The sequence below is a fragment of the Saimiri boliviensis genome, chromosome 8, assembly GCF_048565385.1.
Source record: "Saimiri boliviensis isolate mSaiBol1 chromosome 8, mSaiBol1.pri, whole genome shotgun sequence".
Classification (NCBI taxonomy): Eukaryota; Metazoa; Chordata; class Mammalia; order Primates; family Cebidae; genus Saimiri; species Saimiri boliviensis.
This window is the reverse complement of record NC_133456.1, coordinates 13,073,614-13,101,489: the sequence shown is the minus strand read 5'-3', so window position 1 is coordinate 13,101,489 and position 27,876 is coordinate 13,073,614. Positions and strand designations below refer to the sequence as shown.

Sequence of the window (27,876 nt, the reverse complement as noted above, 5' to 3'; positions counted from 1 at the left end):
GGGAAACTCCAGTAGCCGGCAGGCCTAGGAGTGTGGCCAGTAACTCAGCCTTAACTTTCATGGGGGATCCAGGTCTGTGGGGCCTCTCATGCCTCCAACCGAGAGCGCCGCCCTCAGGCTTTCTGAAACTAGGCATGTCTCTCAGATCCGGAGCCGACGGTCCCCAAAACCTCCCCTTTAATTCTGGCTACTCAGGCCAGGAATGGTTGAAGGATCCCTCCGCTGCACTAGGTACAGCCGGGACATCGCTCCCATAAGGTTCGTGCGCTGGCCGCCGAGGAGGATGGTGGGGGTCAGTGCTGGTGACTGGCAAGGCAGGAACTGCAAGAGCAGTTCCTAGGGTTGGTTTCACTCCGGGTGAGGGTAAAAAATGCCGGTCCAGGGCTGCAGACCCTGAAGAATTAGGAAGTCCTGGTTCTGATGCTTTGACCAGGGGGCAGGTTCTCCTCAACACCTGTGCTCCAACTTCGGGCCCTAATCACGCGGTGAGGGGCCAGATTTCAAGGTGAAGGAGATGGGACTTGGTCCAAATCTGCCATGAAGTGAGCTAAAAATAGCTGGATATTCCTGGGAGGGGCTCAGATTCCTCCCAAAGGTCAGTCTGGATTGAATCTTTCACAGCCGCCATCCTACCTCCCCAGCCCTCAACAGGAAAAGGCAACAACTGTTTTCTATAGAAGTTTATTCCCAAAACAGATCGCGGCTTCACGGAACAATTTACACAGACAGGAAAGGGGGCCGCTGGGCTGGAGGAGGGGAACCCCCAGAGAGGGGCATCTAGGAAACCTAGGACATAGCAAAGACACCCTCCCACCCCCAGCAGGCCACTCAGCCCTTCAGGAGCTGGGGTCCTTCTGGGTAGGGAGAGCTTGGGTCCTGGCTGGTGGAATTTAGCTCCAGTAAGTGAATTTGAATTTATAATCTCCCAGGAAACTGCCTCCCAAGAGTATGCATGGGGTGGTGGGTGAGGAGGTGTCTGCACAGACCACCCCCCAACCCTGCACAACCACTCCCCAGTGGTAAGAGGACGTCTACTCTCAAGGTCTTCTGGTTTGCTGTTAACAGGGAGACTCAAGGCTGACCTTTGGCCTGGAAGAACTGGGGGTCAGAAAACCCCTCAAGGTGGCCAGGTCCAGGGTCCTCACAGGTAGGTCCTCCAAGTCCCTCTCCCACTTTCCCTATCTTTCACTTGTAAACAAAGGAAAAAGAAATTCTCTACTGTAAACAAAGTGTAAAAGCTCAGTTTTGAATTGTAAACAAAGTAAAAACATTTTTTGAATCTGGACTTGTAAACAGTAACAAAATTTTAAAGTCTCCAGTTCTGGACAGCAGACAAAATAGCAAAAGTAAGAGTTTTGTGAACAGGGTCCTAACAGTCATTTTTCCCTTTTTAAGGGAATAAAGGAGGAGTGGAATGGAGTCACTTCCTGCAGCCCAGGTGCCTAGGGCCACAGAGGATCCTGTAAACATAGGAGGCAGTGGCACCTACATTCTGGGTCTTGAATTCCCTTGTTTCTGCTCCCTTTGCTCACCTTCCCACCCTACCCTTCAGAATCAGTTCAAGCAGGGGGCAGTGTCCGGGAATCAAATGGCACCACAGACAATTTTGCTCGCCGCAGGGGCAGGTGAATGACCCCTCCACCAACCCTCTGCAGGAATGTCTGACTAGAGGCCTGAGCCCCTCCCTGTGGGAGACAGGGAAGCCTTGCTCTGTAAACATGACATCAGCTGCTCCACTAGCACCCCACAGCATCAGTCCTAGGTCATAAGGCAGTAAGTGGCAGGGACTCCACATAATAAACACACACATCCACCAGGAGGGGAGCGAGCATGAGCGAGCCCCCATGAGGAAGTCAGAGGACCTCTGTTTCCAAGACCAACCCCCAGCCCCAGAAGTTTGGCCCTTGGGGCTTCAAGAAAAAGCAAAGAACAATTCTGTACTTTGAGCCCCTGATGATATTCAGATCAACCTGGGGGTGGAGTAAGGGGAGGAAGGCATGCGTCCCACCCATTTGACTCCACCCCAGGAAGAAGAGAGAGATGAGCATATGGTTTGCTAATGACCCAAATGGGGCCAAACTGCATCTGTCTCCCTCTGTCCCCCTTCCCCTCCCAGCCCAGCATCAAACCCCCCAGGAGACAGAAAAGCTGAAAAATAACATAAGCATCTCTCTGGTTACAAAGGTACAAAACGTATAAAAGTCTCCCTCCAGCCCCCCTCGCCCCCGCACCTGTCACACGCATGCTCACAGATGCGCATGGACCATCAGCCCTGTCACACCGGAGAGAGCTGGGACACACGCCGCTGGGGAGCAGGAGGCTGCCTTGGGATCCACCCCCACTCCTGGAGTCTCTCCTGTTAGCCCAGATCCTCCGTCGCCCTCAGCTGTTCCTCATCCATGCCGTCGTCCCCTCAGGAGTGACCCTCACTTCTGGGAACTCTGGAGGCGCATGAGGAAATCAGAGGTTGATGCTGAGAGGACTCCGGGTCAGATGGCTCTGGACTCCACATTTGGCCTGGCTGCTCCCCTCGCCTCCACCATTGCCCTTGCCTCTCAGCCCCTAGCCCTTCATGCCCACTCCGGGGTTCTCAGAGTCCTCTATTCCACATCCCTAGACTCATCAGCAAGGCTCCTTGGCCACCCAGGTCTTTTCTCTTAAGTGCTTCAAAAGTACCAACTGTGTACAGATGCTATGTTGAACACTTGATAGACAATTGTGTCATCGATCTCCACATCTCAAAGAGTTTGTTACTACAGACCCCTTTATAGATGAGGAAACTGAGGCCCAGAAAGGCCTGCCTCTGCCCAAGGTCACACAGCTCATAAGGTAAGACACAGAGCTCAAATTCAGACCTGTGGAACTCCAGAGCCAGGACCCCTGCTCAGCCCCTATTCGCCTTCCTACACAGCCGGACCTCAAAGCTACACTGCAGGGGGGCCCAGGCAGTAGGTTAGCTCCCTCTGGTCCCCACCCCCCCAGCAGCCCTCAGTGCCCAGGCCCAGGACCCCCAAACCCCTGTTCCTTCCTCCTTTCTTGGTGCTCTCTCTGCCCTGGGTCCTGCTCAGTTCTGTTGGCCCCTGCCCCGCCCCCAGGGGCCCCTTCCTCCCCAAGCCATCTCTTACCCCATAAAACCCCAGAGCCTGACTCAGCTGTTTTTCCTCATTGAAACTCAACTCTCCTCTTGGGTTACAAGATCTGGCAGCTCCTGGTTCCTCCCCACTCCCACCAGCCCCTCTCGGACTTGTGTGTATCCAGCTACTTCCTGGGTCTGTCTGCCATCCCCTTCCCCACAGATGCCCCTGAGATGAATCAGGTCCCAATTCAGTTCCTGTGAGCCCCACCCCAAAGTGTCCACAGACAGGAGGAACTCAATATTGACTGAATACATTGATGAATGAATGATTTATCCTCAACAAAGTAAGCTCTTCAGCCTGGTATATCCTTGCACCACTTCCAGCCTCTCCTTGCCTTATGCGATCCCCTAGGCCAAGCCTTCCAAGCAAGGCCTCCTGCTCTCCCCCACTGCCCCTTGCATATTCCAGGTCACCTCCCACTTCTAGGCCTCAGCTTCTGCCCTCCCCTTCACTTGCTCAACCCATTGGAAGGTATCTCTCTCTCCTTAGCCTGGGAGATGCTGGGAAGGCTGGCTGGCCACAGTCACACAGACGGCAAGTCCCTGCTAGTCACACCCCCATTTCTTGCCAGATTCCTGTCCTCAGCCTGTGGCCCTCTGGCTGTGCTGAGCCTAGGGTAGCCCACAACTGTGTGCAAACCCGCATCCCCTTCTGTGGCAGAACACAGAGCAGGGTACCCAGGAGGTTGCCCTAAGTTGAAGAGGGCGCGAGCAGGTGGCTGCTTACTCTGAGTCGGGCGACAGCTCTGAGATGCTGTGAGACGTGGCAGAGCGTGGCGTGGAGGGCCCAAGCACAGAGGCTGTGGCAGAAGGCGTGGCCGTGGTCTGAGGGCCCGAGGGCGTGCTTGAAGACTGCATGGAGGAGAGGGCTGAGGAGTTGAAAGAGGCGAGAATGGAGGAGAGAATGTCCAACTGCTCTGTGGAGGGGCCATGGCTGGGGCCACTGGCCGGGTCCTCCCTAGCTCTGAGCAGCTGTGGGGGTGGCCCAAGGGCTTCTCGTGAGGGGTGCCGGCTAGGCGCCCGGTCCAGCTGCTCCCGGGAGTTCGAGCTCTTAGACAGAGGGTCCAGCGGCCGAGATGGCAAGAGGGGGTCCCTTGAGAGTTGTCGCTGGGGAGATAGGGGCAGAGGTGGGGGTTGTGGGTCAAGGTCCCGGGTGCGGCGGGGCGGGGGCAGCGTGCTCAACCACTCTCGAGGCGCCCCTAAGTCCAGTGCATCCCGTGACCCGAAGCGGCCAGCCATGGTCCCAGGGTAGTCCCTAGGTGGCTGCCTCCGCGGCAGAGTGCTGCCCCGATCTCTGGGCTCCAGTCGGCCCGGTGCAGCATCCATGCGTTCCTGGGACCCTGGCCGGCTCAGGGGACGTAGAACAGGGGCGGGGGCCTCTTCTAGTCGCTCACGGCTCAGTTGCCGCCGGAGGAGCAGGTCCAGCTGTTCTCTAGAAGAATAGCGGCTGGCTGGCTGTGAAAGGCTGCCTGTGCCCCCTCCCACATAGATGCGACCATAAGAGGCAGCTGGCACAGCACGGTGGCCCAAGGTGGCTGCACGGCACCAGGACAGCTCAGGGGCACCTCGGGTCTGTGGCACTAGTGGGTATTGTAACCGGTTCTTCAGGATGCCTACAGGAGCAAAAAAATAGGGGTCAGGGTATATGTGGGAGGGGGAGGGCAAGCGGGAATTCCTGAGTCTAGGGGGGCAGCAGCCCTTGGGATCCTTGTGACACAGGGTTGGGAGCAGGAACCCCTTGGGAAGCAGCAGAGGCAACCCTGGTGGTCCCAGAGAGGCAGCAGGACAGGGGTGAAAGTGGAGAGGCAGTCAGCTTCCAGCTGCAGTCCTGGGGAGGCAGGTCCCATGGTGCAGGGAATGGGGCATATTCCCTGAGGTCAGAAGAGGGGCAGCCCTCATGTCTCCACAATGCAGGCCTGGCTGAAAGACGCAGGAACACCCTGGGTTGGGCAGGAGCAGTCCCCAGGGTCCCTGTGATGCAAGGGTGAGGGCAAAAACCTCTTCTTGGGTTTCCCATAAAGCAGGGTAGGGGCCAGAAACCTTCCAGATCAGAGAAGGGGCAGCAGCTCATAGGCTCTCTGAAAAATAAGACGGGCTGGGGCAGTAGTGGCCCCCTGTGGTGCCAGCCAGGGTAGAGGGGGACAGAGAGTTCCCCGGTCAGGATAGGAACAGTCCCCGAGGACCATGAAGCAGGCTAGAGAAGCAGAAGCTCCCCAGGATGAGGAAGCTGTAATACATTGGCTCAGGGCATGAGCAGCCCCCAGGGGTCCTGTAATGCAGGCCAGGGGTCAGGAACTGTACCTTTCCTCTGGCGCTGGGCCCGGCCCAAAGAGATCTCATCGCCACTGGTCAGGGCCAGGTCTGGCTGGTTGTTGTTGGCTGCATCCTTGCTGGTGTCCAGCCCCAGGCGCCTTTCAGAGCCCCAAGTCTGCAGAGCACAGGGGGCTGCCTCGCACTCCCCCAGGGCTGGCCAGTAGGACAGGAGGTCGTTGCCATCTACATCTGTGGAGCCAGGGCAGGTTACAGGAGCTTCTGGGTTGACTCCAGTGGCTCAAGACCCCTGACCCTAATGAGCCTTGAAACCCTGGCTGCTGTCATTGAGCAGAGGTGGGAAAAGGAGGGTATCTCCTCAGAGCTCAGTGGATGGGGGTGACTGGTCAGCCCCTTCCCCTTAATTGGAGCTAGACAAAGACTCGAAGTGGGGGAATCTGATGGCTGGGGGGCCAGGAAGACCAGGCTGAACCCCAACTGCAGGAAAGATGGGGAGCTAGAGGGATAACAAATGGGGCATCCCGTGATCACCCAAGGGGTCAGAGGGTGCCTGGCACCTTTGGGGTGGGTGAGGAGCCTCTCACTCTGGGCTGCCCGGTGGAGTGGCCGTTGGAAGCGCCCCCGTGTCCGGCCATTGTCCTCGCTTTCTGAAGACGGAATGGAAAGACTCCTCTCCTCCTCCAAGGACAGGTCACTGTCGGAGTCGGAGTCTGCACCTGGAGTTGGGCAAGTCAGGACTTTCAGAGGTAAGGGACTTGGAGATAACGGAACTTGGAGTTGAGGGTGTTAAGGTGGGTACAGCAAGGGAGTTGGGGTTAGGAACGGGAACCTGGGCAGTGCTTGGAGCAGAGGTAGAAGCAGAAGGGCGGGACTTGAGGGAAGGACGGATCAGGAATGAGTCGGGAGAACCAGGGCTGGAGAGGTAGGTGGCTCCTGAGGCAGGGACCTCAGGGAGATCGTCCCACCCCAGTCAGCCACTGCTCCCAGTATGGGGCGGAAGAAGAGGGGATGGGAAGAGATCCTCTGCCTCCCTCCTCCCTGCCCCAGGCCCCAACTCCACCAGCATCTCGATGGAACATGGCCACGTCCAGGTCAGTGGGGCCAGCGTGAGCCTGGAGGCTATGGTCAGTGTGGTCAGCGGCTGAGCCATGTCGAACCAGGACATTGTCCCTGGAAATGCAGGAGCACCCCACAATGAAAGAGGGTTGTAATGGGGTACCTTGCAGGCTAGAGTGTCTGAGTGCACAGCCAGCTGCCAGTGGAATGGCATCCCTGGGCATGTGGTGGGAAGCATTTGGGGCAGAGGCAGCAGCAGGGCCCCAGATGGCCCAGATGGGTGGAGCCACCTGCCCTAGGACCTGGTCACGCCAAGCCCTGGTAAGGTGGGGCTGGACTAAGCTAAGTGTGCCCCTCATAACGAGGCCCTTCCTCTTACCTGAGGTAGCTGCGGCCCCGCTGGCTGTCCTGGTCCTGGGTCCTGCCAGAGCGGGCGCTGCTCACAGAGGAGACGGTGGAGGCACCCAGAGTGATTCGGATGAGACCACTCTCCTCAAAGAGAGCCGTGTTGTTGTAGGCCCCAGGTCCCTGGGGATGGTGGAGACAGAATGTGAGCCAACCCTGAAGCAGCCTCAAACCCTGGCTTCTCAGGGCCCCCATCCCGACTCACCGTCCCCGGTGCTGGCCTTGCCTCCTCAGGCGCTGCCTTCCTGCCCAGACAGGCTGGTGTCCAGGCGGCCCGAGCATCGGCATTCAGGACACAGAAGAGCAGCAGCACTGCCAGGCCCTGTGGGTCATCGAGGGTCAAAGCAGGGTCAGCAGGGGTCAATCAGGGACCAGTATAAGTCACTGTGAGTCAGCAATGGGGGTCAGTCACTGCAGGCTAGTGTGGGTCAGTAAGGACCCCAAGCAGCACTCAGTAAGGGAGTCCAGGAAGGCCAGCAGGGGAAAGGCAGGAGCAGCAGTGGTGGCTACAATAGGTAAGGTCGTGTGGATCAGCAAGACGCCAGGAGCCTCGCTGTTGGTGAAGGTTAATCCAGAATCAGCACTCAGTCTGGGGTCAGTGTCTAGTTTTGAGTCAGCTCCAGGCCTGGGGGCAGCAGCTAGGGCCAGCGTCTGGTCTGGGGTAGCCCCCAGCCTGGCAACAGTTACCTAGTAAGAGTCAGCTCTAGGTCTGGGGGCAGCATCTGCCTAGGGATGGCCCCAGCCTGCTGAAGGCCCACCTGGTTCTGGGGCAAGGGAGGGGCACCAGAGTCACCTGGAGGCCGCAGAGTCCAGCATGGAGGTAGTGGAAGGCCAGGATGCTGTGGTTGACTGCCAGGAGCCCAAAGAGCCAGGAGGCACTGACCAGCAGAAGCAGCAGGAAGGAACTGCGAAGGGTCCTGCTGTGGGGACGTGGGAGGACACAGGAGGACATGCAAGGCTCACGGAGAGCTCATGCAGGGAACATGGGAGGACACGCAGGGGCCACACACAGGAAGTGAAAAAAAGGAACTCACATGGGAACATGGAGGTCTCTGGAGGACACTGGGGGAGATGGGAGGTCCCACAGAGAATCAGGAGAGCACTCACAGAGCCAAGAGGACACAGGGGGACACATAGGAGTGTGGGGGCCGTGAGGGAGAGCATGGAAGACAGGTGGGAACACACAGGGCAGGGGGCAAAGTGAGCCACCCAGGCCATAGGAGACTCTCGGGGGACCCAGAGCACAAGGAGAGACAGCAGGGCGGAAGCACATGTGGGGTGACAGTATAGCGAGGGTGCCAGAGAGGGACCGCAGGTCAGGGCAGGTGTGACTTCATTCCTTCATCCAGAACTTGGAGCCCAACCTGCACCAGGGATGATCTGGGGAGCCCAGACCCCACCCAGGAAGGACCTGCAATCCTGAGAACTCCCTTCCCCCAGCGAGACAACTCACAGTGCAGAGGTCTTCTTGGCTTCCCTCTGCCCTGAGGAGCAGGATGTGCGGGCAGCGAGGAGAAACATGGTCCCGTTTATCTGGACCCACAGCCGGACATGTGGGGCCGGGCAGGGCAGAGAGAGAGAGAGAGGCAATGAGAAACACAGAGACTGAGAGTCACAGAGAGAGTCAGAACCAGTGAGAAATTCACACATATACACACATACCAAAGGAGATTAGAATCACAGAAAAATTCAGAAATTGAGAACCAGAGAGCGACTAAGAGACAGAAAGAGAGATGCAGAGACAAGAGGCAGGGACAGGAGCTGAATCTCTGACCCGGTGCCCCATCTCCATGCCAGCTGAGTGGGGGTAGTCACTGTGACCAGAGGACAGAAATGGAGCCTGAGCCCAGGAAACCTGCAGACCCTGCAGACCTGTCCACCCTCAGCTGACTCCACTGCACCTGCTACAGGCCTCCCTCCTTCCCCCATGAGGGAGGGAAGCACAGAGTGGAAACCCAGTCCAGGGCACTCACCACTATGACTAGGACAACAGGGCCAGCAAAGCTCCAGATGAGGGGCTCGTGGACTGAGACCCAGCAGAAGTCAGGGTTTCCATAGCCCTCAGGGTCCAGGCCCACAGCAAGGCCTTAGGAAGAGAAGGGGTAGAACTGAGGGGGAGTGTTCCAGAGCTGCTGGTGGGCCCACATATGGGAGAACGCAGGGTGAAGGTGGAACAGCCCCCCTACAAGTAGATGGCTTGGGGGTTTGAGGTTGGGGGTCATGATCAGGAGTGGGGACAGGGTCAGGGGTCAGGCCATGTGATGGATGGAGGTTGGAGGCTGCAACCCTGAACAGGTGAGTGGGACTCACCCAACAGCACAGCAGGGACACCCCAGCCCAGGGCATGGTAGAAGCGCATGGCACCGCGGTCCACATTGCGTGGCTCAACCTGCATGCGGTAGAGGTGCAGCCCCTGCACGAGGAGCCAGGCAAAGGTGCTGAGGAAGAAGTAGTGCAGGAGGATGGCGACTGCAGTGCACACCAGCTGAGGGCAGGGTGGGGGCGTGTCAGGACCTCTCCTGCCTCACCCGCCTCTGACCCTACCCCAGGCACCTGCTTCCTACCTCTGACCCCTAAACCACAATATCTTATCCCAGCATCCTGCTGCAAAGCCTGGCCCCAACCTGAGCGTCCCTGACCTCTGACCCTGAGTTTTGGCCCAGCCCGCCTGGGCCAGTAGGGTCACTGAGATACAAGTTCCCTGGCCCTGATCCTGCACCTGGTTGTGGGTCCTGTGAATCCCCAGCAGGAAGAGGAGCTCTGCCACCCCCAGAGCGGCTGCCACATTGGCATGGATCCCACGCACATTGGACTTGAGGCTGCGCAGGCTCAGCAGGATGGCTGCAGTCAGCACCAGTGCAGCCACAGACACTGCCACGACCACGTGGGTGAACACAGCCAGCAGCTCCAGGTCGCCCTCCAGCCTCTGCAGAGACAGGGATGATTCATGGGCTATTGGGCAGAATCCCCCCATCCCTTTGACCGACACCCCACTTCCTTGGAACACTGAACACAGCCCCACCTCACGGGGGGAGGCATCCATAAGGACTCCAAAGGTCCCTGTCCGGCTGCAGCGACACCGTGCGTGGGACCCATTCCTGTGCACCAGCTCACAGTCCCGTGCTGTCCACACACCATGCTGCTCCGCCCTGCAGCCACAGGGCAGTTAGATGTGACAGTGACCCACTCTCAGGCAAGGGTTTGTGAGAGATCATGGGAAGGGCTGAGGGTGCCTGGAGTTGGGGTGCAGCATTCCTCATGGTCTGAGTTGCACAATAGCACTAGTCGGGACCCCTGGGGCAGGCTAAGACTATTAGTTGGCCTCCCAAGGGCTAACAGGGAACCAAGGGTTTCCAGAACGGGGGTCCTCACAGGCCAGGTGGGTCCCACTGCACGCAGATCGCCTTGCTCCGATTCGCCGTCTGCAGCAGGCGGAACTCCAGACTGATGGGGGACTCCAGGACTCCCCTTAGGAAGTGGCGTCCACGGAACACAGCCACGCTGACCACAGGGGAGTTCATGACAGGGTTCTGGGGAAGCCTGGGGAGACACCCATCTGGTCTTGCATACTGCTGACCTCCCCATGCTTGGCCTGCCTGCCTCACCCCATCTTCATGCCACTCGCCATGGCTGACCCAGGGTCTGGCATGTCCCCAGAGTGGACACTGTTTTTAAGAATCCCTCCAGCCTCTGCTGGGCTGCTGAGAGGCTGAGCAGCTCTAGGGGACCTGCGACTGTGCCTCTGACTGCCCTCCCTCCTGCCCGCATCTGACCGCCATCAGTCAGCCTGTCCTTGTCTGTCTCAGCCCTCTGGCCTGTCTGTACCTGGCTCAAAGATCCCTCCTGTATTTGTAGCTGTGTGTCTGTCAGCCTGCGGCTCTGCTACTCTGCACAACTCCAGAGAACAAGATTCACAGGGAACCCGGCAAGGACGGGGCTGGTACAGGAGCTTCTCTCTGTGTTGCGAACCTACGCATCTACCCACCAAAAAAGGGGCTGCTGGGCTGAGGTCACGGGAAGCTCAGGGGCGAGGGGCCCGAGTACCTGGCACCTCTGCGCTCTGCCTGGAACTGGGCAGGGAGCAGTCCCCCCAAGGTGCGGTAAACAAGGAGAATGACAATGGAGATCCCAGGCTCCGGCTCCAGCGGGACTGGTGGGGGGATCACACTGGAAGTGGTGGAGTTTTCTGTGCTGCTGCTTGTGGGCAGAACTGCCAGGAGAGGAAGAGGAGCTTCTGTCAGTGACCTCTGACCCAAAGCACCCACCAACCCAGCTCTGAACCAAATCAAGCATGAGGGTCTCTTCCCTGCAGGAGCAGAATTGGGGAGCGGGGATAGCAGGAACCCAGAAAGGAACAGTCAAGGCCTAGGAGGGGTCATCTGTGAGGAGGGAGAGGGTCTGACAAAGTGAGGGTGTGGTAGAGGGGAGATGTGGGAGGGTCTGACACCAGGGAGGCCTAGAAAGGGGAAAATTGGCTGGGGGGACAGAGAGACAGGACATGGCCTAGGGGTTCCCCCAGGGGCTCTCACCTTCAGATGGGGATGGCCATGGGGACTGGGAAGGCAGCAGCACATGGGTGTGAGGATCCCAGGCATCTTGGCCCCGAAAGAGGTTGCTATGATATCGGGGGTAGCGACGGGCCCCCCGGGGAGAACTGGGGTGCTCCATGCGGTCAATGCTGAGCACTACCCAGGAGAAAGAAAGGGGAGGCCCATCACGGACCTCTTCCCAGTGCCAAGGGTTCTACTCTTTCTTACTTGCATCCTGCACCCAAGTCCCATAATTCGTTTTCCTTGCTACCAGCTCAGAGCCTGTCCCTACAAAATGCTGAGGGTGATGGCAGTCTCCTGCCATTAACGTTGGCATCGATAGCCACAGCCCCTCAAAGACCTTCAGGTTCCTTCCCTGCCCTGCCCCGCCCCAGCCCATCCACAACGCACTGATATTAGGTGTCACCAGCCCCATGGGATTCAGGTATGTGAGTTCCATATTCCTTGCAAGCGTGGCTGCATACTCCTCCAGGTGCCTCACCAGCCCCGCGCTGCCTGGGGAGTCCCCAGGGGCCCGCTGCCCCAGCGCCGCCCACAAGTCCCCTGTCTCTGGAGCAAGCAGTGCAGAGCCGGCCCACAGCAGATTCTGGGAGGATGGAGACAGAGTCGGGCTCAGCCAGGTGGTCAGGATGTATGAGGGGACAGGGCAGGCATGAGAGATCTGGACAGGTGCTCAGAGGGGCCCCAACAGGCAAGGGGGTGGGCCTGAAGAGGACAAGGACAGAGGGAGAGCCTGGGACCTTCACTTCCCGAGAGGGCAGCAGGGGCCTGATCTGAGGATCCAAGGGCAGGAGGCTGGGAGCTGGGGGGCCAGGGCCAGAGCACTGAGAACAAAGGGCACAGCCCCACCTCATTGAAGTGGGCATCCTGTGTGGCTGTCAGCCCGAAGCCCTGCTGATGGCTCTCGAAGGCCAGCAAGTGGGCCAGCAGGCGGGCAGTGACTCGGACATCTTGGCTAAAATAGTGGTCAGTGTGGCCAGTCACCTCCCGTAGCCGCTGAGCCAGCTTCTTGGCCTCCACGGTATCCAGTGCCGTCTTGTTCAGCTCTAGGCCATCCAGCTGCCAGGAGAAGGAGTTGGTTGCTCTGTGGTCCCTTAGGCCTTCCTCCAAAGCCTCACAGGGAGAAAGGCTTGCCAGATTCAAGGAAAGGCTCAGGAGGTCAAGGGCTAGGGTGTGATATCTGGGAACATCTTAGGCACAGGGAAAGTTCTGGGCAGTCTCACCAGCAGACTGAGCTCTCGAAAGGCAGGGGAGGTACAGTTGAAGAGGTCAGGCTCCAGCCAACCCTGGGCCTCATCACACAGCCGCACAGCAGCACCTGGGGGCAGGCAACCCCTGGTCAGGCCTGGGGCCTGAATACCTTTGCTGAGGACATAACCACAGCATCCTCTCCTATCCCTGGGGATCCTTGAGGCAGAAGTCAGAGGCAGGAGTAACTACAGCTGCACCCCTGGAGGTAGCAGCAAGCCCAGGTAGGCCCCAGCTGTTTGTCAGGCAATTCCTGAGAAGGCTATAGACCATTCTCAACTGGCAACCACACAAAGCACAAGGGTGGGGCTGCACACACTCACCCATGTGGGCCAGGACAGGCTCAGCGACGTGCCAATTCACGCACAAACACACACACAGAAACACACACACAGATGCTCGCCAGTTACACACACAGATGCATAGACCAGACCAGCACACAGACACTTGATGCTCTCACACACACGCAGACATGCCAACACAGACCAGGGCTTCCAGGAACATCTGTGACCAAAGTCAGGTGGGGGGATTCTCACACAAGTTTTAACTGCCCCAGTGGTGACTTTGCTGTCCTTTCTCTCCCTTGTCTCTGGGGCTGGGATGGAGGTTGAATGAGAATTAACTTGGATCTTAAAAGAGTGTGTAGCTACCAATGAGACAGCCTAACTTAAACACCAAATCCCCTCCCCTCAACAGGCTCACAGACACGTGCACAGGCACAGAGACACATACATGAGCATGCGTACACAATCTCTGTCCAGCCACTGCAGAGACCTCAAGCAGCAGGGAGTGTTCTGAGGGAACCTCAGGCAGTGGGGAAGGGCCCCCAAGCAGCAGGAAGGAGCTGTAGGGTCCTCAGACTGAGGAGGGATCTTTTGTGACCTCAGGCAGTGGGGGAAGTCCTGTGGGGACCCCAGGAACTGAGGAGGGGTCTCTGAGGACCTCGGGCATCAGGGAACAGCCCCTGGGGTCCTCAGATAGCCAGAAGGGGCCTGCAGGACTTTAGGCAGCAGGGAGGGATCTGCAGGGACCTCAGGCAGCAGGAGGAGTCTGCAAAAGCTCTGGCAGTGGGAGGGGGCAGCGCACCTGAGCAAACACGTACCCCTTACCTGCACCCCGCAATCCTGCCCAGAAGCCAAGAGAAACAGACGGAGGCTCAATGAGGGTGTAGGAAGGGGCCCAGAGCCCCTAGTCGGTAGTGAGGGGCTCATGGGGGTGGGGGTTAAAAAAAAACTGAGGGGCTCACATGGACTCCCACCCAACTTCCACCTCTTTGCAGGAACAAAGCCACCCAACTCAGGAAAAGAGATGGCTCTGTTAGTCAGAGGACAGCTCCACCCCCACCCTCAGTGATGTCCCTGGCCCCCACATACTCACCCAGGGCCCCCCGGGGACAGGGCACTGTGGCCAAGACACCAAACTTTGTCTGGGGCCACCACACACCAGATCGCAGGGACTTGGGGCAGGCATCATAGAGCACTAGAGAGAGAAGAGGTGCTGAGCCAGGCAGTCAGGGTCCCAGGCAGTGACAGCCACGCCCACTGTCCCTCCACCACCCACCCCAAGGCCCACTGCCCACCACTTCTTGCTGGCTTCTCAGAAGCTGACCTGTCAGATTCTGTGACAGGTCAGCCAAGTAACTGGGGCAAAGGTAGGGTTCCCTGGATATAAGTGGTCTCCCTCAGGAGAAGCTTCCAGAGTCCCCAAGGAGCCAAGTGTGCCACTGATATGTGATGGTGGCACACTGGAACCAGCCCTCTATGGGTGGAGACTGCTCACCCCGGCAGCCACTGGCTGTCACCTCTGCGAAGGGACTGTCACAGCTGTTGCACTGGCGGCCAAGGGCTCCTGGGCGACAGGGGCACTGCCCGCTGTGGGGTGCACATGAGCGCGAGGTGGAGCCCACAGGGTAGCAGTCACATGGGAGGCAAGAGTCACTGCCCCGCGGCCGGTAGTGGAACTCCTGTTTGAGGATGGGCCAGGGGCCTGAAGTCAGAGGTCAGGGCTCAGGGAATGATGGAATCAAGGGCGAAGGGTCAAGAGAACAGTGCTTATGGGCCAGAGGATGCCTGGGCCATGCGTGAAGGCAAGGGAGGGGTCATAGGTAAAGGACAAGAGACAGCAGCTAGGTCACAGGACACAGGTAAGAGGTTAGGGCCCACATCAAGTGGCGGAGGTCAGCAAGCTGGACAGGAATTGCAGATCGCGTCCAAGGAAGGGTTAAAAGGTCAGGGGCCAGGCGCACCTTGCAGTGACACTGCCCATTTGTCTTGTTGCAGTTGGGATCAAAGCCCTTGTGAACATCACAGTTGCAGGGGCCACAGGTTGGGCTCCCCCACCAGCCCCGAGGGCACTGCTGGTCCATCCTGGGGGTACATCGCCAGGTGAGATGCCTCCATGGCATCCCAGTGACCCTCCCTGTCCCTGCCAGGACTCCCTATCGCCTCACCCCCAGCATCTTACCTGTACTCACAGTGGTGCCCGAAATAGCCACCCACACAGTCACAGGTGTAGCCATGGGGGTCTCCTGGGAGGTGCCGGCATGACCCCTGGTTCTGACAGGGGTTCAGGAGGCAGGCATCCACACAGCCTGCACCGTAGTAACCTGCAGATTGGGTCAGAAAGCTCAGGACCCTGGTGGCAGAGAATGGAAGGAAGCAGGCGCCTGTCCCAAGTCCCTGCCTCCTGCAGGTTCCCCAGTCTTCATCATGAGCTCCTAACTCCTGCCCAGATCACCCTTCCCCCAACCCTCTCAAGGCCTACCTGGCCGGCAGGTGCAAGAAAAGGTCTGCCAGAGGTCCAGGCAGTCGGCGTGGGGTGGGCAGGGCCCAGAGGCACAGGCATTGGTCACGACACAGCCAGGCTCCACATTCACTCGGTGGCTGGGGGGTAGCAGGGCCGGGGAGCCAGAGGGTGTGGAGCCAAGCCACACCCCCTATGGACACACAGCCAGCAAGGGGTGAGACCATGTTAAGGCACCTCAGCCTCAAGTAGTGCAGAGCCAGCCACCCAGTCTGATGACCCCTGACGTGCAGTCTTCCTGAGACCCCCAAAAACCCAGGCCTCAAAACTATCCCCAATTCGGTCCCCCTATGGAACCCTAATTGTGCTGTTTCTGACACAGATTCCTAATGGCCCTTGATAATCCAAGCTAGACTCCCACTTCCAATGCCACAGAAAGGCTTGACCTAGCTCTCGACTCTGGGTCATCCACCCCCTTGTGTCAACCCCCACTTGAATGCTGCCTTTCAGGTCCCAAGGAGACCCTGCCTTCTGACCCCTAACCCTAATGCCCCATATCACATTCCCATGCTGACTCCCACCTGGATGCAGCCGACCAGACCCTGAGGAGCCTCCTCTGCACTGCCAGGGGGCAGGCCTCCCACGTGGAGCTGCTTTACCTTCAGGCCCTGCAGCTCGCTCCCCACCGCCATGGTGTCCTGAAGGAAGGGGGAGTCAGCACTGGAAGGAAGCAGGGGCCTGAGGAACCCCTGCCATAGCCCAGAGTCAGTCTTGGTCTTCTAGCCCTTCCAGGCTGGCCCCTCCCACCAGGGCCCAGAGCGAACCTTAATATTGCTTGATTTTGACTGGGGGTGGGTAGAGATTGGGGCAGAGACTAGAAGGGGCTTTTAGGAATCAGGCAAAGCGCTGGATAGAGAGGTTCCCCAAGACCAGGTCCCAAATCTGGCACAAGGAGGACCTGAGAGCAGATCAACCTGGCCGGTGGGGTGGGCTCAGTGCAAGGATATATGGGGAGAGAACATCAGACTCGGTGCAGTGGAAGGAACTGAGAGGAGCTAGACTAGAGGGTGGGGTCAAATAAGGCAGATCTGGTTGGAAAGCTGAGAACAGACTACCCCGGGGTTAGAGATCAGACCTGGAAGAGGCTAAAGTCCAGAGAGACCATGAGGACATGGTGGCCCCGCCGGCCACCTGGTTCCTCCTGCAGCTCCAGCCGCAGATCGTGCCACCGGCCATCACTGACAGTCACCTGGTCCAGAAGGAGATGGGAAGCACGGCCCGCACCTCTGGTTACTGTCACAGACAGTAACCCCCGATCTAGCTGTGGACAGAGATGCATAGCCCTGTGATTAGAGCCCCAAGTGGGCTGGGACTTGGAGGTGAGATCAGAGGACTCAGAGGTCAGGAATATCAGCGGTCAGGACAGTGAGGTCAAAGTTATACCTGGCACACAGGACACTGTGCCAGGGGACATTATGTTGCTGATATGGGATCAGAGGGCAGAGGATAGGACCAGGTGTTGTGGGTGAGTTAGTGTAGCTAGCACAAGAGAGCTACATTGGAGCCCTGCACCTGCAGAGGATATAATGATGGGAAAGAGAAGCAAGGGTTAGGGTCCAGAGCAGGGTCAAATGTGGTTGGGACACCCGGCAGAAAAGTATGCTGTGTGACCAGCCTGTGCACGTAAGAATATCGGTGGTGGCAAAAGAGACAGAGCTAAGGGTATAGGGAGGGTGAGCAAGGTAGACACACCTGGCAAAGGAGAGTGCTGTGTGGCCCAGCCTGCACTTGCATCAGGACCCCCTGTGTCGCCCGTGTCCGAAATGCCAGCCCCAGGTACCATGGCACAGACACAGCCATGTCACTTCCAAAGTTCCAGCTCAGTGTGCCATTGCCACGGAAATGGTGGGGATGGGCCATGGCTGAGTGGATAAGAGAAACAGGGTTACAGGCCCTGACCCAGGAACAGATCTGACCCTGCAGGCCCCTCCTGCCCCATGCTGCCCACTCACTGAGCCGACAGTCTTTGCCACCAAAGCCCACAGGGCAGTCGCAGCTGAAGCCGCCCCAGCGCTCTGAGCAGAAGCCACTGTTCTTGCAGGGGCCTGAGTCACAAAAGTGCAGCTTGGCTTGGCAGCCTGGGAGAGGAAGGCACATGGAGGATGTGAGAACAAGGGTTGGAGGGCACAAGTGCTGGACAGAACTTTAGTGTCCAGAGGAGCTGAAAGAGGCCAAGATCTCACCCCCGTGTTCTCTCTGGGATTGGTAAGTCAGGCCTTAAAGGCTGAGCTGTAGCATGGTACTTGCCGCTAAAGGAGACTGGGTTGAAGTCAGGTGTGGAGTCACCCCATGCAGCCCTCCACTCCCTCCCTATGATGGGGACCAGGGCCATGCACCGGGCTGGTGGAAGCTTCAGGCCTACCTGCCATGGTGCCATTATTTGCAACAAAAGCCGCCATGTCCACTCGGCGGCCATCAATGTGCAGGTCCCGCATACAGCCAATGAAGTCCTTATGGGACACAGGGAAGTTCTCGGGCAGGTTGGGGACACCCCCCAGAAGCAGGGGGCCCGTCAGGTCCAGGGACCTGGGGGTCAGAGGTCTGGGTCATTGGTGGAATGGGCCCAGAATACGGTTGTTCCTGGGGGGAGGGGCACAGGAAGTAGGGGGTAGGACTCAGAGAGTAGGGTGATTGAAGGAGGAGAATAAGGCCAAGCTGGGGAAGGAGTTAGGGTCTGACTTCAGCTGGGGTGCAAAGGAGAGCTCATGACAGGCCAATGGTCTGGGGAAAGGTAGGTGAACTGGGGTTGAGGGCTGTGATGAAAGAGTGAGGCATCTGGCTGGTGGGGGAGGGGATGGAGAAGTGAAGAGTCTTGGGGAGACTGGACATGAGACGAAGGGACTAGGAGGGGATGTGGGGCGTTAGTGAGACTGGGGTGGGGAGGTGGAGGCTTCTGAGGACTGCCTGGGGACCGTGTGTGCCAGGAGGAAGTCTGGGGTGGAATACAAGATTGAGGGCTAGGGTGAGTAGGCTTTCAGGGTGTTTAAGGAGAGACGGAATCTTGGTGGTTTAGGGGAAGGATGGGGGAGTTTGGCACGATGGGATGAGGAATGGGATGGGAAGGGTTGGAGTGGGCTTTGGCAGGCAGACAAGGGGACCAGGGCGTGGGGGCCTCACTTCTTGGAGCTTGTTTGCACACCAGCAGCTGCGCATGAGTAGTTGCCAATCTCAGCACCAAACTGCAGAGCCACGGCCACATCGCAATCATCCACGCTCAGCACAGCCACCTTGTCCTTGGAGGGGCCCTGCACACCCCCTAGGGCATCTGTCCGGGGCTAAAGACCCAGGCACACCAGTCAACAGTGCCCCTAGTAACCCTTGAGGAGCAGAAGTCAGCATCCCAACTCCCCTCATACCCAATGCCAGGGATGGTGCCTACCTTGTTGTAGTATCTCAGATGCACTGTATGCCATTGCCCATCACTCAGGCCCCCTGGAACTGTGGGGCTGACCACCGTGTTGGATTCACCTGGAGGGGAGACGCATGCGGAATCATTAGGAGCAGCAGAGTCGCTCTATCCCGCCCCAGTCATATAAGCACAGCCACTCCCAGGGCCACCCTGGATGCATCAGATCAGTCCCCCCACTAGTGACCACAGTGGCTGGTCCAGATCGCCTTTGAACAGACAGAAGAAACACAGACTTCTTGGAGGGACGGATCTTCGGACAGGGAATGGCCAAGGAACTAAGGAGCTAGGTCTTCACTGCTCGTTTGGCATCCAGTGTGCGCTCAGGTGCACAGTGAGGCAAAGCCGAGGGGACTTGGGACTTGGGGCCTGTGTCCTCCAGCACACATGCACCCACTCACCGTCATATCCAGGGCACCTACCCGTGGAATATGTGAGGCGCACTTGGCCAGCCACGAGCTCCAGGGCCAGGAAGTCGTGCTTCTCGTTCAGGCGCCCGTTGTAGAAGAGTAGCCCGCTCTGTTGCACGGTTGCGAACCTGGGCGGGCGGGGGTTGAGGGGATGGGGGCGTCAGGAGCAGGTTACCACTTCACACTCTCCATCGCTGCGAGGAGAAGCGGGTGGGGCGAGTGCAGCGAGGTCAGGAGACCCCGGAGGAGGGGCGGGGGGGAGCGTCAGGGGAGGGGCGATGTCCCGTGGGAACGTCAGGACAGGGCAGTCAGGAATCTAAATCAGGGTGAGTAGGTAGGGGCGGCGTGAAGGCGCTCAGACACGGGGCGGGCACCTACGAGAGGGACAGCGTGAGGTGGAAGCGCTGCCGCAGGCCGCGGAACATGACGAACGAACTGGGCGGGAAGGAGCGTGCCGCCACCTCACAGCGCGGGCCCTCGAAGGCGCCGCCTGCCGGGCACTGGCATCGGAAGCCGCCGTTGGGCGCGTCGGTGCAGGTGCCCCCGTTGCGGCAGACGCCCGGCACGCAGCGGCCGGCCTCGGTGTCCAGCTCGCAGTCCTCTCCTGGGGGCCAAGCCGGGGTCAGAGGCAGTCACGCCTACGCCCGCCCCTGCTGGAGTCGGCCGAGCCCCTCCAAAGACCGCGCGCCAACCGATTGGGTGCTAAGAGCTCCCCAAAAATCGCGCTCCCTGTGGACACGCCCCTTCCGTCTGGCCCCGCCCCGCCCCTTCCCCAGCCTCCTCAGTGCCTTCGCGGAGGCCAGTGGCCTTAGAAGTGACGCCCAGTACTCACTCGCATTGCAGTCCCGCCCCCAGCCTTGGCCCGCGCTCCTCCCGGCTCTGGCCCCGAGCCCAGCTCACCGGTGAAGCGTGGGCGGCAGACGCATGTGTAGCCTCCCTCGCGCCGCGCGCAGGCACCGCCGTTGCGACATGGGTTGGAGTAGCAAAGGTCGAGCTCGGTCTCGCAAAAGTCTCCCGTGAATCCAGGCGGGCAGCGGCAGCGCAGGCCGGCGATGGGCTGGATGGGTCGGAAGAGCGTCGAGGCCGAGGCCAAGAAGGGCGCGGACGAGTCAAAGCGGAGCACGGACACGCATTTCATGTAGTTCTCACAGGGCTCGCGCAGGCACACGTTGTCGTCGAAGGGCAGTACGTCGAGCAGTGAGCGAGCTGCCAGCGCCGCGCGGCGCACGTACAACTGCTCCTGCAGCTCCTCCGAGCTGAACCAGGGCCCAGCAGCGCCCGCTCCGGCCCCACGTGGAGCCAGTGCCGAGAAACTCACATTGAGTACCGTGCCCCCTACGTCCGTGTCGTTCTGGATGTTGAAGATGAAGACGTCCTCGGCGGGCGTAGAGAGCACCGCAGCCACGCCTTCGAGGAAGTGGCCCAGCAGCGGTGACAGGAAGCGCTCCTGCCACATGTTCTCAAGGCGCACGGTCAGGCTGTTGGCCAGCAACTCCTCCGTGATGATGACCACGCGCAGCACACACTGCGCCGTCACGCTGTGCAGGCCATCTGCAGGTGGGGGCAGGGGCAATGGTCAGCCTGGGGCCAGTGGCCGCGCCTCCCTAGGACACAAGAGGGCTGGGGCCAGTGATAGCCCAAGCTCCCAGGACCTCTAAGTCAGCAGGCTGACCCCACCAGGAAACAAGGAGGTCTGGGGCTAGTGACCACCGGCTCCTTCAGCATCAAGGGGTCAAAAAGCCGCTGCTTCCTCCCCCAACCCCCAATACAAAGAGGGGTCTGGGCCAGAGATCAACCAACCCACACAGTGCCCATGGGTTAGCAAGTCACTCCCCCAACAGCACTCAAGTACCCTAAGTACTCGGTAACCCACACTTCCCCAAGTTATCACGGTCAGCAGGCCACCCCAACTTGGGACGCAAAGAGGAGCTAGGGCCATTAGCCACCCATTCCCAGCCGCCTTCCTCTACTCCCTTCCCCCAGCATAGCAGAACAAGCAAAACATCCCCTCCAAAAAACAAAGAGTTGCAGAGCAAGAATCACCTATCTCCAATTTTTGATCAGCTAATTGCTCTTCTATGGCACTAGAAGGGGCTCTGGCCCAGTGAACACTCAATGCCATCCCCCAGAACCCTGGGTTATCAAGCTCCAGGAGAGTCTTGAACACCGACACACACACACACACACACACACACACACACACACACAGCAGCAGCAGCAGCAGCAGCAGCAGCAGCAGCATTCAGTTAGCCTGCTCGCCACCCCAGACCTGGGTCCTGTCGTTTCAGTGACCACCCCAGAGATGAAGGTGAGGTGCTTATCTGCCTTGTTCATCTTGTCCCCAGACCCTAGCACATACTGGGTAGTCAATGAGGATAGACTGTTGAGTGAATTGAGGGATAAATGAAGGTTGTGCCTTCTCAGGCAGTACCAGGAGTCTCTGCTCCAGAACTAAGAAATGAGCACTAGTAAAGCCTGTTTCCCAACCCCTGCAGCCTCCAGTAGTCAAGACTTCAAGAGCCTCTCCCACCTGCAATCTCCTATTAGGGAGGCGTTTGTGAAAGACTGGAGCAGATGGGGCAGGAAAGAGGCAGGTGGACCTCTGGACATTTTCCCAAAGGCCAGGGTCTCAGCCCCTATGGACCTATTCTCCACCTGACGCTTCCATAGTAAGCTGCTGTTCCTGACCACTAAATTATCGGCCATTTCCTGCACAGATGGGGTAAGCATCAGACAGGACCCAAAGAAATCCTTCATCTAAACATGGGCCTAATGTGGACTTACTGGCCCATAATGGCTTTGCCTGGGACCTCCAGAGGATTACCCCAGGACCTCTGACCTTTTGGCAGTAGGGGAGCTATCCCTAGGTAGCAGACAGTTCTTTACAGGCTTTATGGGGTCTGCTAGATGCCTTGGAATCTTTGGAATTCTGTGGAGATTATCCAGGAACCTAAGCAGAGTCCTCATGAGGTCTATGGCAGATCTTGTAGGGTGCAGGAACCCTTCACTTAAGGGGTTCTTGGAAGGTTTGGAAATCCCTCTTAGGCTTGAGGTGCCCCATGGAGTTCCTGAGGCCAAACAGGTTGGGATCACTGGGTCACTTGCCTGCCCCATGCCCCTCACCTGTGACAGTCACCAACATGGAGGCCACCAGTGGGCGGTTATTGTCTAGCTTTCGGCTGAGTCTCAGCTCTCCACTGGTCTGGTTGACCACCAGCAGCTGCAGCTCATTGCCACGCTCAAAGGAGTAGAAGAGGTGGTCGGAGACATCAGGGTCATAAGCTGGGATGCGCCCAATAATGCCCGATGGGAAGGTGTCTGAGCGGTTGGATACATAGTTGTTGAAGAGGATCTGGAAGTTGTTGAGCACAGGGCTGTTGTCATTCTGGTCAACCAGGCGGACATGCACAGTGGCCCGGCTGACCAGAGGAGCAGATGTGGCCTGCACCACAATCACATATTCCTGGCGAGCCTCATAGTCTAGGTCAATGAGTGCCGTCAGTTCTCCAGAGAAGATGTCCATTTGGAACAGCTCAGGGATGTTCCCCTCCACAATCTGGTACATTATATGGGCATTGGGGCCTTCATCAGGGTCCACTGCGGTGATCTGGGCCACCACTGAGCCCACAATGCTGTTCTCTTTCACCCGCACCTCAAACTCCTCAGCTGGGAAGACAGGAGCATTGTCGTTCACATCCTGCACTGTTACCTGGATACTGACTGGAGTCCGGAGTGGGGGCACACCTCGGTCCACTGCGTAGGCAGTCAACTCATACACTGGCACTGCCTCCCGGTCCAGCCGCCTCACTGTACGGACAATGCCAGAGGTGGGCTCAATGGTAAAATCTCCATCCCCATCTTCCCCATTCTGGAAAGTGTACTGGACCCGGCCATTGGCATGAGCATCCCGGTCAGTGGCTGAGATCTGCAGGACACTGGTGAAAGGTGGGGCATCCTCAGAGACCAACCCTGTGTAGTGGGAGGCCACAAATTGTGGAGCATTGTCATTCACGTCATTGACCATCACCTCCACATAAGTAGTGTCTGCCTTCTGTGGGATGCCATTGTCCCGAGCTGTGATAGCTAGGGTGTAGGTCACCTGGTCCTCATAGTCTAATGGGGCCTGTAGTGTAATGGCCCCTGAGTCTGCATCGATGCGGAACTGAGGCAGGTTATCTTCCAGGAGATACGTGATACGAGCGTTCTCACCCACATCATCATCAGAGGCACTGATGACCACTATGGTGCTACCCACTGGCCGATCTTCATTCACATTCACTGAGTAGTGGGCACTTTGAAAGACTGGCCGATGAGTGTTGGCATCTGTGATGTTGATGTGCACATAGCAATGATCATGAAGGGCACGGTCAGATGCAGTTAGAACCAGCTTGAAGTAGCGTTCCTGCTTGTAGTCCAGTGGCAGAGCCAGTGTCACTAGACCCACACCCCCCTGGGTGCTGATGGCAAAGCGATTCCGGGTGTTGCCGCCTGTGATCTGGTAGCTGATGGCACTATTAGCATCACGGTCTACGGCAGTCACGCTGACCACACTGGTGCCCACAGCTGCATCCTCATTCAGTCGAAGGTGGTACTCCTTCATTGTGAACTCAGGCCGATTGTCATTAACATCCAGCACAGTCACTGTGACACTGGCTGAGGCAGAGAGTGGGGGTGAGCCATGGTCTCGAGCCTCCACACCAAAGAAGTAGTGCTCCACAGACTCACGGTCCAGGGGACCACTCACAGAGACCCAGCCAGTGGCACTATTTATCACAAAGGGAGTATCAGGTGCCACACCAGTTAGGGAGTACTCCAATCTGGCATTCTCCCCATGGTCTGCATCAACTGCCTGAATATGAATGACTGAGTGGCCCAAAGGAGCATTTTCCAAGACAGAGACTTGGAAGGGTGTGCTGACGAAAATAGGAATGTGGTCATTAATGTCCATCACCTGGATGCTGGCCAGGCCCGTGTTGTTGGACAGCGGTGGCCGACCAGCATCCTGCGCCCGGATGCGCAAGGCATACTCTCTCTCTGCCTCGAAGTCCAGAGGCGCCACCACCTGGATCTCGCCAGTTAGGCTGTCGATGGCAAAGTGGCCACGGCTATTGCCACTGATGATGTTGTAGTGCACCAATCCATTGGCGTCCTTGTCTCGGTCAGTGGCCGTGACGCGCAGCACCACCGTGTGGGGGCGCACATCCTCGCGCACCTGCGCCACATAGCGCTTCTCGCTGAACTGGGGAGCGTTGTCATTTTCGTCCAGCACAGTTATGTGTACGCGCACAGTGGCCGAGCGCGGCCCCGGCTCCTGGCCCTGGTCGCTGGCTTCCACCACCAGCTCGTAGCTTTCCATGTGCTCTCGGTCCACTCGGCCGCTGGTGCTGATGAGGCCGGAGCGTGGATCAATCTCGAAGGCAGCAGCAGCTGCGGCGCGCGCAGCTGGCGGCCCCACGAAGCGGTAGCGCAAGTTGGCGTTGGGGGGCGCGTCGCCATCCGTGGCACGCAACTGCAGGATAGGGTAGCCCTCCTCCACATTCTCGCGAAGCGTCTCCCGGTACTGCGCTTGCTCAAAAACCGGCGAGTGGTCGTTGCGGTCGGCTACCGTCACGGCCACCATCGTGGTGGCCGAGAGGCGAGGCGAGCCGTGGTCCTGCGCGGTCACACGCAGGTAGTGACGTTCCATGCTCTCGCGGTCCAGAGCTGCCGCCGTACGGATGAGGCCGCTCTGCGGGTCGATGCTAAACAGCTCCAGCGAGCGGCTGTTCATGAGCGCCGCCAGCGAGTAGACTAGGCGCCCGGCCTCGCCGGCGTCCGGGTCCTGCGCAACCACACGTAGCACTGCGGTGCCTGCGGCCTCGTTCTCCGGCACCAGCGTCTGGTAGTTGTATTGCGGAAACTGCGGGTGGCGGTTTGCGGCGCGACGGAAGCGTGCGGGGTTCGCCGAGGTTATCTTCCCGGCTTCAGGACCGGCCGGGAGTCCCGGGGGGCGCGGCCCGGGGCGCTGCGGGAGGAACCGGCGGCGGAAGAGACCCCGGGAGCGCATGCGCTCGGGCGCCGGCTCGGGAGCTGTCCGAGACTCGCGGAGTGCTGAACCTGATGTAGGAGCTGTCCTCGCCGTGCGCGGTGCTGAATCCAGCTCGGGGCCAGATCCCGAGGCCCCTGGAAGACAGTTCCGCTGAGGGGCTGTCCTTTCCCCTGCGGATGTCGTGGCTCTCTCGTCTTGACCCTTGCTCCCTATTGCCCACGATTCCCCACAGCAGCGCGCGGTGCTCACTCTTTTGCGGGCGCCTGTCCCAGCGTGTCGCTGGGAGGACACCGGTTTGGGAGCATGGTGCCGAACCAAAAAGTCTGAAGGGAGGGGCGAGCTGTTCCCCGAGCCCGGGACCCCCGAGGACAGAGCCCCTGGCGACAGACTACCTCTTTGCAAAGATCCTGTCCGCCCGCAAGAGGAAACCTCTGGGCGCCAGTATACCATAGACCCTGGTCCCTGTCCTGTCTCTCGTTCGCGGCTGCCCAATTGCTGGACGCCGTGTTCAACCCCCAGCTCCTCGTTCGGCTGCTCAGGGGGCCCTCGACTGTTCCGGGTGCTTTGCCTTCTTCCTCGGAGCCCCAAGAAGACAGGCTCCCTGACCCCCAGGCCAGGCCCCCCATCCTCCCGGACCCCGGGAGACTCGGGACAAAGAGCTAAGGCTCCGCCACGGATCTGCGCCCCTGGCCCCGTAGTGGCAGCTAACCCCGGGTCCCAGCCCTGGTGCCCACCGCCCCCCAGCTCCTCCTGGCTAAGGGGGAACAAAGAGAGGAGGAGAAGGAGCAGGAGTATGGGGGTCGACCGTCCCCCGAGACCCCAACACGGCGGCCGCCTCGCCATCATCCCCCGCCTCCCTGCACGGCCTCCACCGCCCCCCGCCCCGGTCCGGGCCTTGGGCCGGCCCCGCCGCTCGGGCCCCCTCCCGGGCTCCTGCCGCCGCCCTGGGCCCCCGCCCCTCCGCCTGTCTCTCCGCGCCGCCGCCGCCCTCTGGGCACCATCTACTCCGCGGCCGGAGTCCCTCCAGCGTGCGGCCCCGGCTTTTTCCGCCCCCACCACAGCATCCCCGACGCTGCTGCCGCCTCCCGCCGCTCCAACATGGCTCCCGGCCGTCCCGATGGTTCGCTCCACCTCCGCCCCAGCGCCTCAAACCCGGTGGTACAACCCATCGCGCATGGCAGCTCTGAGGACCGAAGCTGTTGCCGCCATCTTTATTAAGGACGTGAGCGCTGCTCATGGTGCTGAACAGAGCGCCGAGGTGCGCCGCCGTTGGGTCCGCCCTCCCCGCTTTCGGCCGCCGCCCTCACCCACCTCCCTCTTTCTAGGGCGCTGTCCCAGCTCAGTCTCCGAGCCTTTTTTCTCCTCCCAGATCTCTCGTCGTCCTTCCTGACCACTAGTTCCGAACCGTGTCCCGGATTCTGGTCTGAAATTTTGGTTCCCATGAGCGTTCTCACGGCTCTGGGAGTGGGTATCGTGTGAAATCCTGGGGAAGAGGGGACGATGGCTGGACAGGGGTCTGGAGTGCCAGTAGCCCGAACAACAGCTTTAACGATCCAATCAGCTAGTTTTATGAAACATGTCGCGACCACCTGCTTGTTTGGAGCACCCCTGGCGGAGCAGGGACTGGAGATGACCCTCCCAAGGCGGGAGCAAAGGCCAAATTCTTCCCCGCCTTGCCGTTCTCAGCTGTCTCCCGAGCTCGGGACCCCTCCACTGGAAGCTGCACCTCCTCCACTGGAGGCTGCACTCCCTCCCAGGCTGCGGGTCCCGAGTGCTCCGGGATGCCACGTGGAGCCCAACGTTGCCCCATGGCTGCGGGCCAGCTTCCTCGGGTCCCCGCCCCTCGTCTGCCACGACCGCATCCTTTAACCCCTTGAAGGAACTGACACAGAAGCTCAGTCCTCCCCCCACCCTCGGTGCATTCCAGCTCTCCCTGCGCAACTCCTGGCACGCGGCGGTCTCGCCGGGCCAATAGATGGACCTGGCACAACAGACGTCACGAGAGAAGCGGAGACTAGGGGTGAACGCGGAGCACTCCAATCAGAGAGTCATTGTTTCTATTGGCACAATAGGAGGCCCCGCCCCTCACGGCGGAAGGGGCTCCGCGGGTTGCCGGCTAACCATTAGAGATAGTCTGGGTAGTACACTATACGGACCGGTTTCCAAAGGCGGAATCGATAATGAACTGCAGCACGGGATGCAGAGGACGCGGGCATCCCAACACCCAGGAAGAGGTCAGGGGCAAGACCCCAGAACGCTCCAAAGGGTGCGGCTCCTTCGATGGGGTGGATCCTGGTTCTAACAGCCGAGTAACTCCTGGTCAAGGCCTCTGGCCCGCCCCGAACGGTACCTATGACATCACCATCAACCAATCAGTCGGCGAATCCTCTCGCCCCTTGACTTCTCCGCTTCCGAGAGGCGGGGTTCCCGCCGGTTCTACCTCCCGAGCGCCCCTTGCGGCTACCAAGAACAGGCCGCACATCTCCAGTAGTGCCCTCTCCCTCTTCGAATCTGAGCACCTTCCCAGGATCAGAGCTCCGCGCCGGATACAAGGCTGGGGTTCC

General features: G+C 59.3%; 1 protein-coding gene across 4 annotated transcripts; it reads right to left on the bottom strand.

Moving 5' to 3' along the window:
• Window positions 1-665: 665 nt before the first annotated feature.
• CELSR3 (cadherin EGF LAG seven-pass G-type receptor 3) lies at window positions 666-27,270 on the bottom strand. Of its 4 annotated transcripts, none has more exons than XM_074403895.1 (36): window positions 22,408-27,270; window positions 20,185-20,835; window positions 19,663-19,888; window positions 19,297-19,412; window positions 18,848-18,936; window positions 18,586-18,743; window positions 17,831-17,994; window positions 17,421-17,546; window positions 17,161-17,330; window positions 16,544-16,729; window positions 15,990-16,106; window positions 15,430-15,601; window positions 15,130-15,271; window positions 14,912-15,032; window positions 14,446-14,629; window positions 14,044-14,145; window positions 13,776-13,790; window positions 12,642-12,736; window positions 12,403-12,477; window positions 11,809-12,004; window positions 11,398-11,553; window positions 10,913-11,078; window positions 10,241-10,408; window positions 9,891-10,017; window positions 9,588-9,794; window positions 9,179-9,353; window positions 8,842-8,954; window positions 8,322-8,401; window positions 7,662-7,788; window positions 7,074-7,190; window positions 6,843-6,991; window positions 6,468-6,577; window positions 5,965-6,123; window positions 5,438-5,638; window positions 3,864-4,749; window positions 666-2,441 (listed from the first exon to the last, which is right to left on the bottom strand). In XM_074403895.1, the coding sequence occupies exons 1-36, from the start codon at window positions 26,156-26,158 to the stop codon at window positions 2,414-2,416; spliced, it is 9,825 nt and encodes a 3,274-aa protein (XP_074259996.1). In that variant the 5' UTR covers window positions 26,159-27,270; the 3' UTR covers window positions 666-2,413. The 4 variants fall into 4 exon arrangements, with proteins under 4 accessions (XP_074259996.1, XP_010335377.3, XP_039333568.2 ...); XM_010337075.3 differs by having other exon boundaries at window positions 12,268-12,477; window positions 22,408-27,269; XM_039477634.2 differs by having other exon boundaries at window positions 7,662-7,785; window positions 12,268-12,477; window positions 22,408-27,269.
• Window positions 27,271-27,876: the final 606 nt, after the last annotated feature.

Bases quoted from the DNA above. Each gene is read 5' to 3' on its own strand.
- CELSR3 (XM_010337075.3), bottom strand. From the start codon at position 26,158: ATGATGGCGAGGCGGCCGCCGTGTTGGGGTCTCGGGGGACGGTCGACC. The intron at 7,789-8,321 runs GTGAGTTGTCTC...ACGTCCCCACAG, and splicing joins GCCAAGAAGACCTCTGCACT to CAGGACCCTTCGCAGTTCCT. The intron at 4,750-5,437 runs GTACAGTTCCTG...TTGCTCCTGTAG, and splicing joins GGCCCAGCGCCAGAGGAAAG to GCATCCTGAAGAACCGGTTA.